Source organism: Ambystoma mexicanum, chromosome 2p, assembly GCF_040938575.1.
Source record: "Ambystoma mexicanum isolate Mex_15411 chromosome 2p, UKY_AmexF1_1, whole genome shotgun sequence".
NCBI classification, from domain to species: Eukaryota; Metazoa; Chordata; class Amphibia; order Caudata; family Ambystomatidae; genus Ambystoma; species Ambystoma mexicanum.
Window position 1 is genome coordinate 21670501 of NC_090923.1, and position 16602 is coordinate 21687102.

A 16602-nucleotide genomic window follows, 5' to 3' on the forward strand; every position below is an offset into this window, starting at 1 on the left:
TCTGACTTTTTGCGACTCTTGCTTTTCAGAAATAATTCTCTGTTTTTCCATTGCTGTGTGTCTCCCTCCCTCCACTTCCATTTCAGCCCCATTCTCACACTCTTTAGCATTGTATGCCTGTGTTTCTTCTGAGACTGGCCTTTAGAGCATGCTGTGCGCCACATGTCAGTGATTGCGACCAAAATCTCAGTATCAAGGTTTACTATTAAGTCATTAACTCAAGATGTGAATCTGTTAGCCCAGTGCAACCATTACTCAAAGATGCTCATCAATCACGGACGGTTTTTATCCTGTTTTAGCACCAGTAGGGTGGCAGACTGCAAGGGGGTCGTTTCTGAAAAGACTGCAGCACTGCTTAGCGTGCAGAAGCGGAGCAGGGAAACTGGAGCAGCAGAAGGCGATCCCGCAAGGCCTCGCCACGGGGCGTGTGCACGTGATGTGACGCCTCTGTACGTCAAAGGCGTAGTGCGTACTACATGCGTTCCTGGTGGGTGTCTGTGATTCATTCACACACAAGGGCCCTTCATTGTTTGTGTGAAAGAATCGCAGATTTGCTGCTAAAATTCTGTGATCCTTGGCAAATCCTTTAATTTCACTATGCATTCATTGCCTGAAAAAAATGGGAGTTCTCAAAGCCTGTCATCTTTTGCACATCACAATACTTTATTTTTTATTTTTTATTTTTTACATTTATATAGCGCACAGACAGCCCAGGGGCATTGTGGCGCTGTTACTTGCAGCAGGCTTAGTTACATTAAGGCGTGAGGGGTCACAAGAGGAAGTTATGTTCCAGTTGTTTCGAACCCTGGGCTTCGGTTATCTAATCTGCAGATTAGATCACAGAGCCTCCGGTTTTGCAGAGGGTCAAAGACGCCTCAGGCTCTGCGATCTATTTGCTCTGCAGAGCAGAGCACAGATCATCGAGCCCGAAGCGTCTTTGTCTGTTGGCAAAGCTTTATAAAAGATGGCTTGAATTGTGTGCTTTTCAAGCCAACTTTTATAAACATAGAAATATGTGACATATTTCTATGTTTATAAAAGATGCTTGAAACGTACACCAACCATAGTGAGATACGCACACAAATATATAAATGCTTACATACATTTATATATTTGTTTATGCACCTTACTACGGTGTGTGCACTTTTCAGGCCGCGCCGAACAATGGAAGCCCCACCCCCAAATCAGGCCGCAAACTCAATTTCTTAGCCCACTTAAAGCGCTGTGTCTATCCTTCCACAGGGTCCTAAAGCCACACGTGTTGCTCCAGGTGTTTTAGTTGTCTCACTCTACTCTGCCATTTGCCCGGCGCACTGAAACTGCATCTGCTAACAAGTTAGTAAAAAAGTATAAATAACTAAGTCCTAGTTAAGTTCATTTCATGTAGTCATATATATGTTGGACATAATGTTTGCCAAACCTATAGGTTCAAAGAAAAAGGACGTCAGGAAAAGACTGATTGAACCTAAGAGATAAGATGTGAACGTGCGACTCTGGGTACTAAAGGGTGCCTTATAATTTGAGATCAGTTGCACTTAGTACAGGTCTACACGTGCTCAACATACTGTGAAGAGCCCAGGAAGTTCATCCCAAGGGGGAGCCTCCCCTTTGTGACTATGGAGGTGATCATGCTACACTTAACACCCCGTGGGGGACCGAGAAAACGGGACAGCTCTGGTGTGACTCCCCCCTAGGGGACAGGGATAGCTCAGTGAGAGACGTAAGTCATTTCTTTTTACCCAGACGCTAGCCCCTTTATGGGCTATGCAGGAACTAAGGTGTGTGAGAACCCTTTAGCAATGGTTGGCTCGGCCTCTGACACTAACTTCCTTTCATCATCCTTATGGAAGACAGCAGAACAACAGGATAACCACGCTCCTGAAGTCACGCTAGGCAAGGTAAACCAATCAGAAAAATGTATCCATGCAGCCCGTGGAGTTTAATTGCACCGTAGGGCACGCTGGGAGGAGAGACGCCGGTGGAGACGCTCACAGAGACAGAATGCCAGACACGCCATTACGCCTGGAGCACCGCACCAGGAGAGTGCAACGCCATAGCCCCCAGCTGACGAGAAACTGGAGAAGGGCTCAAGTCGAGGGTACACGCGGGTTGGCGGAGTCCACCCACTTCCACCCATGAAAAGTCACTTTCACAAAAAGTCCTGATTTGTAGTCAAACATCTATGTACGCGTTAGGCACTGTCTCGGAACAGTTTGCCCGCCGACGCGAGGAATAGCAGCTGGGAGATAACGGGAATAACCCATGACTTTTTGTGAAAGTGACTTTTCGGAGAAAAGGAAAACATTCTTTTGGTACAATAACCTTGCCCTTGAGATTAATCTTTTGTTTTGAAAAAGGCCCTTGAGAGGCTGAAACACGTGTCAACAATGGTCAAATGGGCAGTAAGAGCTATCAATGAATAAATTGGCTCAAACTTTACTACAGTGTAGGAAAATTATTTTTCAAAACGACAACAGGAGGTGGCGCAGTCTCGAAGTGTGTTTAAACCCCTTCACAAAGAAACAGAAAAGCCCCAGAGTTAGAAGAAAACAAAAGAAACTTAGGTGAGAGGGAGAGAACCAGAGAAACCCCAGAGTCTGGATCATAATAAAGAGAAGCCTCATTGTGAGGAAAGAACCTTGTGCCAAGAGCGAGAATGAAGCAAGAGCAGGCCCAAAATGGGAGAAGGATTGTGAGATGCACGTTTCAGGGAGAACCCGAGAGATCCGGCTGGAACCCCGGGATGACAGTCCAGCGGTACGCAAACTCTTTCTTTCCTTTGAACAGTGAACATAGACACAAACAAGAGGGGTCCAAAGCCAGCAGCCATTCCCTTTCCCTGGGCAAGCCAAAAGTTTGTGTGTCTGTTTTGTATTTCTTTTGAGCAATAGGGAGAGGAAGTAGGTTAGATTAGGATTTCTGGGCAGAGGGATTCATTTATCTTTATCCATCCTGTCACACTGACAAGCACCCCTTTCTACCTTCATTTGTATAGTGGTGGGCTTAATATCACCGAATATGGAAAGATTAAGGGTTTTCCTTGAGGGAACATAATAAACTACCAAAAATCAAGCCTCCTTGCCCGTCCCTGGATTCTGACTCACCACAATGTGTTTAGGCTGATAATTGATCATTTGTGCCCTTCGGCAGGACTATGGAATGTTATGCCATTCAGAATGACTATTGCAATATGCAGCACTGATTTACTGTCCATCTGGGCAATAAAGAGAGCAGATGAGGTTCAGTCAATGAATATATTACAGAATTAGACATGATCGGCTACATGCAATGCACTTCAATAAAGAGTCAAAGGTGTATGTGTGTGAGGGTTGTGAAGGCATCATGAAGTAGACACAGACAACTGAATTCAAGTTTTCTCAAAACGAGGGTTGTAAAAAGGCCTAACATGCCCAATGCTAAGGTGGGATTTCCCTACCTAAGTGAAACTAAGTATAGTCTGTGTCAGGATGTCCAAAGTGAATGTCTGTCTGTGTCAAAAACCTAACTTGCCCTGACATCTATTTGTATAGTGTCACTTGGGTCTGATATGTCGTCCTCTTCTAATGAAGACTCCATCCCCCTTCCTCCCCTTCCTCCTCACCTGTAGGTTTCCACTTGGGGTTCGGCTTCTTTCTCCCTCTCGGGACCGGTTTTTATGGAGATAGGGCCTGCCACGGAAGGAAGCCACAGTGGCCACTAGAGTCAGTGGGACTGTGGCCTATACTCTGTGACCGCCTGGAAAGTGGGGAAAAAGCATTAGGCACAAAAAACCCCAACGAACGGTAGAACCGTTTAGTGGCTGAAATATTCTCTGAATGAAGCTCGCAACTCTTCAGAAAAGATGAGTGGTCACGAGTAAGGTATGACTAGGCAATGAGGGAGTAACAAAAGAAATGGCAATGATGCCTGGAAACAACTGAGAGGAAGGGAGGCAAAATACAAACGGAAATGAGGAAAAACGAAGGCAGGATAACAGGCAACAGCGAAAGTGTAGTAAAAGAAACAGGAAGGCAAAATGCTGGCAGGCGAGAGAAAGACAAAAGAGAGAGGAGCTGAAGACGAGAGATGCGTTCTGAAAAACTCAGGAACCATGGCGAGGAAGGAAAAAGACCCACAAGGACTAAAGCAGAGGAACGAGAAGGAAAGCGAGTGGATCACTGCTAAGGAGAAAAAATCAGGAGCGATACAATACAACACAGGAGAAAATCCAAGCAGTTGCAACGCGTCCACAGTCAGGAAGGAACTGGTAAAATACTTCCGGCGGCAGTCGCGTAGTAGAAAACAACTAGACCGGCACAATGGGCGTAGGCAAAACGTAGTGGGAAACTTCAATGGAGGCACCTTTTCCATCTGTCCCAGACTCACCACCTACCTAAGGGCATGTCATATAGACTGTGTAGGGATGGTAGCTTAAAAAAACATAAGCATTCAGATAAAAGTTTCAAGCGGCTTCCAGGTCTGGGTTGGAAAGGATCTCCCTTCCCCACAGTTCAAGATAGTTCACAAAGCCCCCAAAAGGGTTTTCCCTTTTCCAAGGTTTCAAAATAGTTCACAAAATTCCAAGGGGTTTCCCTTCCACAAGGCTTCAGGATAGTTCACAAAGCACAAAGGGGTCTCCCTTCTCCAAGGCTTCAAGTCTTTCAACTATTTCACAAAGTTCAAATCCTCAGTTCCAGTTCACACTGGGTTTCCTTCAGATTCACCCACAAGCTCTGTTGCAGGCATTTCAGTTGGCTTTCCATTGGCGGGTGTCCTCGGTCTAGGCGCAGTTGTTGGACCACACAGTCCAACCATTACAGGTCATGCAACCGACAGACATAACTGGTTTCTCTTTCACCTGCACGGTGCCACTGTTTGGTTTCTCCTTCACCTGCACGGTGCCACTGTTTGGTTTCTCTTGCAAATGCACATTGCCACTGTTTGGTTTCTCCTTCACCTGCACAATGACACTGTTTGATTTCTCCTTCACCTGCACAGTGCCACTGTTTGGTTTCTCCTTCACCTGCACATTGCCACTGTTTGGTTTCTCCTTCACCTGCACGTTGCTACGGTTTGGTTTCTCCTTCACCTGCACGGTGCCACTGTTTGGGTTCTCCTTCACCTGCACGTTGCCACTGTTTGGTTTCTCCTTCACCTGCACATTGCCACTGTTTGGTTTCTCCTTCACCTGCACGGTGCCACTGTTTGGTTTCTATTTCACCTGCACTGTGCCACTGTTTGGTTTCTCCTTCACCTGCATGGTGCCACTGTTTGGTTTCTCCTTCACCTGCACCGTGGCACTGTTTTGTTTCTCCTTCACCTGCAAAATGCCACTGTTTGGTTTCTCCTTCACCTGCACATTGCAACTGTTTGGTTTCTCCTTCACCTGCACGGTGCCACTGTTTGGTTTCTATTTCACCTGCACTGTGCCACTGTTTGGTTTCTCCTTCACCTGCATGGTGCCACTGTTTGGTTTCTCCTTCACCTGCACCGTGGCACTGTTTTGTTTCTCCTTCACCTGCAAAATGCCACTGTTTGGTTTCTCCTTCACCTGCATGGTGCCACTGTTTGGTTTCTCCTTCACCTGCATGGTGCCACTGTTTGGTTTCTCCTTCACCTGCACAGTGCCACTGTTTGGTTTCTCCTTCACCTGCACTGTGCCACTGTTTCAGCCTCACAGTGGGATGTAGTTCAGGCTCATTTCACATCAACTGGATGATTTACCTTTTGGTTTACCATTAATCACATGTTGCATTTTTCCATATTGTTGCGGCTCTGGCCAATACTTGTTTCTCTCAAAAACACACAATTCCGTGATATAGTTCATATGGCTCTGGCCAATGCGTGTTCTCTCAAAGTTCACAGTTCCTGGATGTTCATAGGTTTCCACACAAAACTGTGGTCATTCAAATCAGTATTCAAAAAGTGCTTGTTTCTATGTGAAATGTCATTTGCTTCTTTATATTGCTTTTGCTCATCGGGATATGGCCCTCCCAAGTTAACCTGGTTTCTTTCCCTGCCAGTTAATGCTTTTCCACTTTCTGCTATTTCTTTGCACAGGCCGCCTCCAATATGCCCCAGTGCCTTTTTCCCATTTCACAGGACTCACCGGTCTCTCCTGGCACCTTTGGTTTCTCGCGCAGTGAACCGTAGCACTGGCTACAGTGATGTCTGCATTGCTTTTGCTTCCTTTGGCTCCCTCTAGCTTACATGGTAGCCATTTCTCCCAGCGTCTCGGGTATGAGCTCTGGTAAGCCTCATCCGGCTTTCCCCCACCTATGAACGCCCCAGAGCTTCTCCTTTGCTCTCGGCATGCTTTCCGCCTGCTTTCTTGCCGTGACTCTCGTCACTGAGCCTCTTTGCTCCACCACATGGGCACTCGCTCTGCGCAGCTTTCAAGGGAGATTTGGTCAGTTTGCATCCACAGCCATACCTGACACCGTCTTCCTTCTTCCTGTATTGCGGGTATTCAAACCTCCCACCGAGATGTTTGGTTCTCTGGCTACTGGACCGCACATTGTTGGTTCTAGTGTTGTCTCTTTTTGTTGCTTTTTCTCGTCCCAGTACCAAAGTGGTGTGTGTAAGAGTGAATATCAATGGGTAAATAGCGATCTGACCTACAGTAGCCTAGAAAGGTCTGAGGGATTGAGGGGACATTTTGACAGGGAAAAGGGGGATACCATGTCTCATCCAAGGGTACCTCATCTCCTCCCTCCAATTCTCCTCCACCCTGGTTATCCTCCCTCGCATATCCACCCCCAGGGTCAGGATCCGATAGCGACAGCCTTTCCTTGGCCACCTGGGAGGGAGATGTCCTTGGGAAAGAAGTGAGGATGTCCATGTGTGCACTGGCAGGGTTCTAACTGTGTTCAAGGGCATCAAATGATGAATACCTTCAAGAGAGATGTTAGTGAAAAGACAAGAACTCTGCTAATAGAATTGTTCGTCCACAGGCACTCAAAGTTGATTGTGGCGTCAGGAGCATACGTGTAGTGCAGGATAGCACAGGCTATGAGAACACATTTAAGGTGCAGTTCTTCCCGCAACGTCTGACGCCAGATCCATCCCAAATGTCCTACAGGTCGTGGCACTCAGGTATTACCTGCGGTAATTCCCCATGCGGTAACAGTGGATGGAAATGTGCCATATGTAGCAGTACTGCGTTTATACCCTCGGTATTATCCCAGACAGAAAGACTGTATGCGGTGTTACCACCTACGGTCAAATGTCATAAAGGCAAGTGCATGGACGCCATGGGGCAGATTCTGGAAGGGTTGCACTGGAGCAAACAAGCAGGTGCCGTCTTTGAGATGCTCGTGTGCAAATGTGCTCAGGAATTGAAAATGAAGTAAATCAAGATACACCTTGAACATCTCAGATTTGCACCTGCTTCCTTATATCTCATCCACAAAGCCTGTGGGATGCTCAGGTGCAAATGTGAGACATCAACTTTACTCTGGGGCAACTGGGATGCTCCTGACTACTCTGGATCTGCTCTAGGGGGAGATTTTGTGAATCCGGTATGTGGCAGACATCCCAAATCTGAGCTGTTGAGGCTATTGCCTGGTTTGCTTGAGTAGACATATTTGTGAATGTTCTCTGTTGCTTTCATGACTTTTCAGTTTACACTACAGCCTCAATAAGGCTCCTAGTTTCTGAGAGCGCAGCGATGGTTCTGTGGTAGAAGGTGAGAGGCGGGATGAGAGGACAGAGATGCGTCCATCTAATGATATGATAATAATGAATACCCCTCTTTCCTCAAGGTACCTTGAAAGCTGTGATGGGACCTGGGAACGACACCCGGGTGACAGAATTCATTCTTGTGGGGTTTACTGGAAGCTATGGGGCGCGGATCGCTTTTTTCATGATTCTTCTATTTAGTTACTTTACGATGCTGGTGTGCAACGTTGCCATGATCGTAGTGATCTCCGTAGACCGACGACTACACACGCCGATGTACTTCTTCCTCTGGAACCTATCCCTGCTGGAGACTCTGAACATCACCAACGTTATCCCTCTCATGCTGAGACTGACCTTCTCTTTGCACCCTTCGATATCAACGGCTGGGTGTTTCATTCAGTCCTTCCTGTATTATTACCTCATCACCAATGTCTTTTGCTTCCTCCCCATCATGTCCTATGACCGTTATGTGGCCATATGCAATCCATTGCGTTACACCGCCATCATGAGCGGTCTGCTCTGTGTGCAACTAGTCATTGGTTCTTGGCTGGGGTCTCTCCTTCCGCTCCTCTACGGGTTCATTTTAACAACCAGACTTCCGTTCTGCGGCCCAAATATCATTGATAATTTCTATTGTGACCTTGTTGCAATCCTGAGGCTCGCCTGTACTGACACAACCACGCTCCAAATAATCAACTTGAATTCAGCTTTTATTGTCTTGATCGTCTCTTTGGGGTTGACTATCGTGTCCTACATCTTTGTGATTTCTTCTGTCCTACGAATCCCATCAGCCAATGGAAGACGGAAGGCCTTCTCCACCTGTAGCTCTCACCTGATTATGGTCGCCATTATCTACGGCTGTGCTCTTTTCATCACAGTGAGTCCAGTGCTGCGCCTTTCAGCAGAGGTTTATAAAATGGTCAACATAGTGAGCAGCTTCATTTCTCCTCTCATGAACCCTTTCGTTTACACTTTCAGAAATGAGAAAGTCAAGGAAGTCTTGAAAAGCTATCTATGTTGAGGAAGAACTTGCAACGTATGGAAATTGGCAACACTGTGGATGGAACCACCAATCAGGGGCCAGCAAGAGCCTTAGCCAGGCTTGGTTAGCCCGGGCCACAGTGGGGACCAATGAGAACCAATGGCATTTCTGAAGCAGGTGCTGGGTGTCGTGGGCATGACTATATGACCCGGGATCACCAGGGTTAGATTGAACTCACTCCCCTGTGAAACATTTACAGGGGGACTCAAGGTAGAAGCAGACGGAAGAATTACCTCTCCCGTCTTTCCTGGAGAGTTTCAATCACGTATATGTTTTATGATGCATATATATGTGTGTATGGGATTTATAACGTGTGGGCCTAGGTGGGAAGCAACGTTGCATTATGTTTTCATTCTGTCATGCTAATATCGAACTTAGCTGTGTGCAACACCCTCGGTCTCCGCCAACCCCCACCATCCTCCATGTGCCTCAGTACCTCAGACTGGTAAGTGTCCTCCCCACCACTGCAGCTAGCTATGTCTCTATCTATCTCTCCTATCTTCTTTGACTGCTTCGCTATCTCCAATCCTTCTACTATCACTAAATCTGACCGGACGAAACTTAAGAAGGACATACTGGGCTCCAACCCAGGAATTCCTATTGCAGACACCTATGTCATGGCTTCCGCCAGAGAGACTCTCACAGACAGCCTCCTTTTCGTTAACGCACCTGACCTATGTGACCTATTACTAAATCTGACCGGATGAAACTTAAGAAGGACGTACTGGGCTCCAACCCAGGCCTGCCTATTGCAGACACATATGTCATGGCTTCCGCCATAGAGACTCTCACAGACAGCCTCCTTTTAGTTAACGCACCTGACCTATGTGATCGCTACATGGCTGGCTTTCTCTCCCCTATCGCCTCTTCTCCCATTAATGGTGGCACTCGCCGGGAGGTTCTCCTTGACCTCTTCACAATTTCCAGAGTCATCATTAATGTCTATTTCAATGGACCCATCATGGTTCAGGGTCCTCAACGCAACCTTCTTCTCTTGGACAGGCTCCTCCCTCGCCTCTCTAACCTCACCTCTCCCTCTGCCCAGGCTCCCCTGCCTTATGTGCCCACTCCCTCCTATGCACAGGCTCCCTTGCCTTCTGTGCCCTCCTTCTCCTCTGCACAGGCACACATGCCCACTGTGCCCCCCTTCTCCTCTGTACAGGTGCCCTTGCCTTTCCGCACTGTCCTAGCTCCCTTGTCGGCTTTGGCTCCTTTGTAATCCTCCACTATCCCTCTGGCCCATTTGCCAGCCTCGGAGCAAACCACTATCTCCTGTGTCCTCCCGAGGAAGACCTTCAATGATGGCAAGCTGCTCCACATTGCCCCGCAAAACAATTGCTCCGCTAAACACTCATCTGACATGTGCAACCTCCTTGGATCTTGAGGTGCTCACCATCACAGAGACATGTTTCAAGGACAGCTCCGTCACAAGCTTTGACACAAGGGTTTTTCCACCCTGGAGGCTACAAAATCCTCTCTGCACCCAGGCCAAAGAAGTCAGGTGGTGGAATGGTGCTGATCTTCCTCGAATGGATACCTGTGTCCATCATCCCTACTCAGGTCTACTCCTCTTTCGAGTGCCTAGTCTGCAGGCCCCCCCCTCGCCAAAATCTTCTATCCTTCTGGCCACCTTTTATCGACCATCAGGACAGTCCACCATCCTCCTCTCGGAATGGGCTGACCTGGCCTCCTCTCTACTTTCCTCTCCCTCTCAACTCCTCTTCATGGGTGATCTCAACATCCACCTGGACTCTCCTGACTCCTCAGGAACTTCCTGCAACCTATACGATTCACTCTCCCTCTCTATCCTACCCGCTGGCTCAACGCACACTGCGGGCCACACTTTGGATGCTCTCATCTCTACTGACATCCATCTCTCGGTACCTCTCACTACCTCTCCCTCCTGGACTGACTACTCTCTTCTCTCAACACACCTGAAGCTCTCCTCTCCTCTTGCAGCGGCACACACATCACGGCCACTCGGCATCAAATTCACCAGACCCATGAGAAAAGTGACAGTGACTGCCTTTGCCTTCATCTACTCTCCTCCTCCCTTTCCTGCGACTGATTCCCACCCTGACACAGTCCTCGCTAACATCAATCTATCTCCAACAATCTTGATACTCTTGCCCCTGTCATGAGGGTCCGTCTGAAGCCTCCTAAAAAGTGCAACTCTTGGTACGACTCTGATCTGGCTGCACTAAAACGCAAGTGTAGGGCAGCAGAGCAGAAATGGAATTCGTCGGGCGAACCCTCTGACAAGCTGTCCTGCCGCCTCCTTCAAAGGCAATACCGACTCTGTATCCATTCCAATAAAAGAGCCTTTAATCAAGCCCGCGTCTCTGCGGAATCAAGTAACACAGCCAAACTTTTCAAAGTCTGCAAGGAACTGGCCAATCCTGCAGCAGCCTCTTCTTCTATCACACCAACACAGGACCTTTACTCAGCCCTGACTGAACACTTCATCACAAAAACCCAAGACATCCTTTCCTCCCTCCCTTCCACACCACAGCATACACCAACACTGGAGCCTCCCTTAGCCCCCCTCCAATTCCCCTCTCTTCTCTCTCACCGTCACACCTGAAGATGTCACCAGACAAGTCCGGTCCATGAAGGCTTCATCCAAACAGGTGGACCTCTGCCACTCCCAAACCATTGTAGAGGGGTGCCGACCCATCCACCCCCTCTTCGGAGCACATATAACATGATAGGCGGATCAATGTTTCCACTATTGCAGAAATCAGAATTATAGTGCCTTTATTTTTAGGTAACAAAGTGCATGTGGGGTGGTGTATATTTTGGGTTAGAATGACCCAGGAAGTGAAGAATGCCTCAGGTATTATGCACACATCCTGAATATATAAAAATACGTCATAAAAAATAGTCTGGGAATACCGCCAGGGTTTCTCTTGGAGAGTTGCTAGTAAAACCAATGCTGTTTTCTGGGTCCAAGATTTCTTAATTCCTAATGTCCATGAGCAATATTCTAGAATTGGTGTATGTATATTAGTCAAGAATCGTACAATGCCGCACTAAATGTGAGGCTATGGTCTGACCACTGCGCTCTGCATGCCTGCAGGGCACTGCAGGATTAAAACGGTTAGTTTGGGAGAACATTAGGACCTATGTCAGTGTATTTCTCCAAAATGAAAACAACAAATAAACCGTATGTTGGGTCAGAAACTCTTTTTTACTCTGTCAGGCCTCTTGCCTTTTTTCAGACTTTTTGGAATGCATCTTTTTTGTGCTGACATGGAGATCTCTAATGAGGTCTTCTAATGAAGTCTTAATGTGCATTTGTGGGTGCTGCCGTAAACAGCCCACATGGCTAAAAGGGCAGGGGCACTGCAACGTATTCCATGTTGTCCCACTGTGAGTCGTCTCAGCCTATGCGTTAGCGTTACCTGCTAGCAGCTGCTTTTTATAAGCTTGGTAGGGTCTCTCGGGCTGTTCTGTGGTTATCATTTGTGTTTTTCAGTTAGGGCCAGCTATTTTGTCCACTGATGCCTTGGTGGGCGCTAGCCAGAACCCCAAAGGTTTATCTGTGTGCCTTGGTTCCAAAGCCCCATGTCCCAGGATGATGGAGCATCCACGTTCAGTGTTCAGTGATTTGAGGCCCTGAGGGGTGCATGGTGCATTCTCCAGTCTACACAGCGCAGTCCCTAACCGTCTATGCTCCACAGAATAGCAGGCCTGTGATTGAGAAAACCCAACATCATTGAACTCCTTCTGTCTGACTGCCCTTTTCGTTGTCTTTTAAGCTGCCCCACCCCCACCTTCCATTCTGTTGTGACATAAAACATGGCCAGCCATCCTTAGGAGGAAACCACCTGAAGGGAAGAAGAGGGAAGCAAGGACAAGGGGGAGGAGGGAGGAGGAGGAGGAGCTACCAGAGCCCAGGGACAGTAAGCTGGAGACGGAAATAAAGAAGAGTGGCAGAGCTCCCTGTCTCCGTGTGTTGATGTAACTAGTGAGTGAGGGCCAGGCCCATAGGCCCCCTGTGGGAGAGACCAACCACACCACAACACATTCTTTTGCAGTTTGCCAGCTGGTGCAAGTGGAGCTAGGTCACATGATCTGTGCCCAGTGCAGTTGCTAACCACCGCTAATTCTTTGCAGCCTTGTCGTCGGCCATGTTGCCACGTGCCTTTCTTTCCCTTGTTAACTCTTAGATCCCAGGGCATAAGGGCTGGAGCCACTGGTCCATGCACCCCTGGTAAGCCAGCAGCATGACCATCACACCTCGCTCACTGCTTTCCATTGCCATCCTCACACTGCTCCCAGGCACCACCAACCCACAAAACCTCATCCGCAGCGCGCTCATCAACACCCACATTCCACCACCAAAATGCACACGCAACCTCATGCTCATGAATGCTCACTCTGCAGTACTCTATGCAGTAGGCATTATCCCCCTCACAAGCAAGACACACCCTTATCAAAGAGCCATGACTCCCCTCCATCTCCTGGATGTGCTCCTCCACAGGGGCTCCAGCATCCAAAACAACGCACCGCAAAGGGAGGAATCACTATTACCCACAAGACGTCTGCACCCTAGAGGAGCACACCATGCCTGCATCCACAAAACGCCTCACTCCTCCACCCCCAGACAGTTACTTTCCACCGGATGTCATCAGATCAACATCTATCAACAACACAACTAACATCTCCCTCAGAGACCCCACATCTCCAAGAAAACCAGAGAGACTGAACTCCACCAACAGCAAAGGCAACACACTCAGCCATTGTATCTCTTCCCCCACCAAGCACCTCACCGCCCACCAAGGCCTACCCAGGGGAGAGGTACGAACCAGCAACAGCTGAGAGTGCCTTCATGAAGCGAACGCAAGGATTGAAAGTGCTGGAGGAGTGCACCCCAGAACTGCCAGGTACACTGCCGGGGACTGCAGTGAGCCTCCTACTTGTTGGTAAAAAAATGTGCCCTTGCCACAAGCCATTGCCTAGTGATATTCGACTCTTGGCGAGTAAGAAATGGTGTGCTTTGTGCATGCATATGACTGGGGTGGTGAGTGACTTTATTATGGCCGGCTAGCAGTCTGCAAGTTGAATTTCTGCACTATTCATATGTGAACATGTATAAATGTGCCTATGTGTTTGTGTGCAAGAGGGAACAACATCTGCTCTTTCACAGCTCAAGTGTGAGTCGGATCAGCAATTCCCAAAAACAAAATAACAGAACATGTGCACACTACGGCATACAATCAATAAAGGCAACACATGTGCCTGCAAGGTGCTTGGGAGCAGTGAATTGAAGTGCATGTCACAAACAGCCAACAGAGCAGGAGTCAAATAATGCACCAATTAAGGGGCCTGGAAGTGTTTTTTGAAGAGAAAGAGTTTAGATTTCTGTCTGAGGCGCGGGCGCTATTCCTATTTCGCAGTTCCAGAGGGAGAGCGTTCCGGGTGAGGTGGGCCATGGTGGCCAGTTTTACGCGACCATCCGCTGCGCGGCACAGGGGGCTCTCAACGATGTAGGAGTAGCGCACCCCTGTGTCTTGGTGGTGAGTTGCACTGTCCCAGATCCTGAGGTTGCTCTTTGGAGGAGCCGGAGGGATTGCAGCTCAGTTCGAGCTGGTAGTGGGAGCCAGGAAGGGCAATCAAGGAAATTGAGTCACAGGGTTTAAGGCCGAGGAGCAGGCAGGCCGCCCTGTTTAGGATCAGCTGCAGTTGGAGAGTTAGCGGAGCAAAGGCTGCTGTAATCGTCGGGCGAGACGTGATCATGGCGACTGTGTCAAGCTATGTCGTGGTAGTATAGGCCTGGACATATGGCGATAGAAGTGAGATATTTTAGTGATCGGCTGCAAGACAAAGGCCACTGTCCAACACAAAGCCAAAGTTTTTCACAGGGCAAGAAAGACATAATGAGGGACCAAAGGAAGGGGGCCAGATAAAGGGTGGAGCGGATGGAATGGAGGCTCCAATATGAATATAGTGGCCCTCAATGAACGCAGGACACTTGTGTAACAAAGGGGTGTTTATTCAGACACCTTGCAGGGTAGGGGGGATCTGTGTAGGACGGAGGGGCAGAACTCACAGTTCAGTTCCTTGACCCCAATGCAGTTGGCTTCACTGCACAGAATATGTACTGGGGGTATTAACATTCCCTGCCAGCAGGAGCTCCCACGAGGCTGCCCTCAGCCAAGGCATTATATCCATCTGCTGCAGGGATCTACTGGTAGAGCAGACTTCAGTGGGATGGTTGATTTCCCTCATGCAGGAGGAGTCACGCTCCCACTATCCAGGAGGCTGTGAGAGGTGGCGTATTCACCGACATTGAGGATTCCATCAGGCTTCTCTGCTATGCCACGCTAGTGGTCTGATTCTGTTCAACATGGCTGCCGCCGGGAGGTACTTCACCACAGACCGCCCAGCGGTCGGCGCGTTTCAATCTGCAAGATTCACTCTCTCCCCCCTTTGGGTTCTGATGCTCATTTTCCTCCTTGGCTCTGCTGAGCCCTGCCATTGCCCCATTTTTGTGCCGCGCTCTGCGACACCCTCCTTGCCATTCTCTCTCTGTCATTCTCCCCTGCGTCCCTGAGCAGCGTCTGGTTTTCCTCTGTTCCTCACTTTCTGGCACTTCGCCGGTTCTCTTCCTCTCTCTTCTCTCCCTCCTTTCCCCGATTCTCTCCAGCCTGCTGCTCCTTCGGGAACGCTGCCTGCTTGCCTGATCTCTACTTTGTCAGCTCCGGGTCTCTTTAATTGGATCTCCTGCTGGACACTCCTGGTTCCTCCCATTTCCTTCGCTGGTTACCAAGGAAGCTCCAGGATATTCTCTCAGCACCACCTTCACTGCCATCTGGACTTACATTTCCTAGGTCTCTGGGGCTTATCTGTGCATCGTCTGATGTCCGTATTCTCTGCATCCCAACTGGATTGGATTAACCTTGCACCCAATTCCTGGATTAAACAGAGCAAATTCAAGGTTTTTTGGTGCCTTTCCTGGCTTTTTCCCCATTCCGGTTGCCTCGGGAGCCGGATCACTGGTCTGCTTGTACCTTAAGCATCCACAGTGGCTGCATCCCAAGGTAGACCATATCGCCACAAAAAAAGGACTTCCGGCAGAAGAAGATGCCGACCATCAGCTCCAGCAGCTCAGGTGAGGAGTTGGGGGAGCACTCTTCAGACAGTGGAACTGAACGGAGGAGCGCTGAGGCCTGGCTGTCTTCCTCGTGCCTTGCTCCGACTCTGCTCGTTTTCCTCCGTGTTGTGCGCTTTCCGCGCAAAGTCCCGCAAGATCTCGCTGCCCCGAGATCTTGCATGATGGGTCCCCACAAAGAATGAATTCAGTTTTAGATGTATTTAAGCAGGGACTGTTAACTATCATTCAATTATGAATATTCAACAAGCAGGTTGGGTTGATGCAGGAGTCCAGGGCTGGAGAAAAAGAGTAAGAAAGCTATTTGTGTGTTGTCCATATAAGTTTGAAAGGTGGTAGTGAGCAATGAAACTATTTTAGCAGGACGTTAACGGTTGAAGAACCAAGCAGGGAGTTATGCGAGTTAGCGTCAGGAAGCAGGGAGTACGGAACTTGGGGCACTCCTGAGTTATGCGAGGTAGCCTCAGGAAGCGGGGAAACAGAACTTGGGGAACTTTTGAGTTATGCGAGGTAGCCTCAGGAAGCGGGGAAACAGAACTTGGGGAACTCCTGAGTTATGCGCGGTAGCCTCAGGATAGAATGAGCCCACACGTCATCAGGAAAATCCGTTGCTAAGGCCGGAGGAAACAGAACTGAAGGGCAAACCGTCAAGGCGGAAAGATTAAGTTGGATGATAAAGGCGGAACATGTGGTTCGCTTTATCGAAGGCACATCCAGGGGGATGAGCGTAGGTTAGCAGCTGGTGCAACCCACCTTCAGGAGTTCATTCTGAAATAAAAGTAAT

The 16602-nt window shown here is 48.7% G+C and overlaps 1 protein-coding gene across 1 annotated transcript; it reads left to right on the forward strand.

Moving 5' to 3' along the window:
- Nucleotides 1-7759: 7759 nt before the first annotated feature.
- LOC138567689 (olfactory receptor 6M1-like) lies at nucleotides 7760-8680 on the forward strand. The gene has a single exon (XM_069646159.1). The coding sequence runs from the start codon at nucleotides 7760-7762 to the stop codon at nucleotides 8678-8680; it is 921 nt and encodes a 306-aa protein (XP_069502260.1).
- The last annotated feature ends 7922 nt before the right edge of the window (nucleotides 8681-16602 follow it).

Excerpts from the sequence above, each read along its gene's own strand:
- LOC138567689 (XM_069646159.1), top strand. The coding sequence starts at position 7,760 with ATGGGACCTGGGAACGACACCCGGGTGACAGAATTCATTCTTGTGGGG.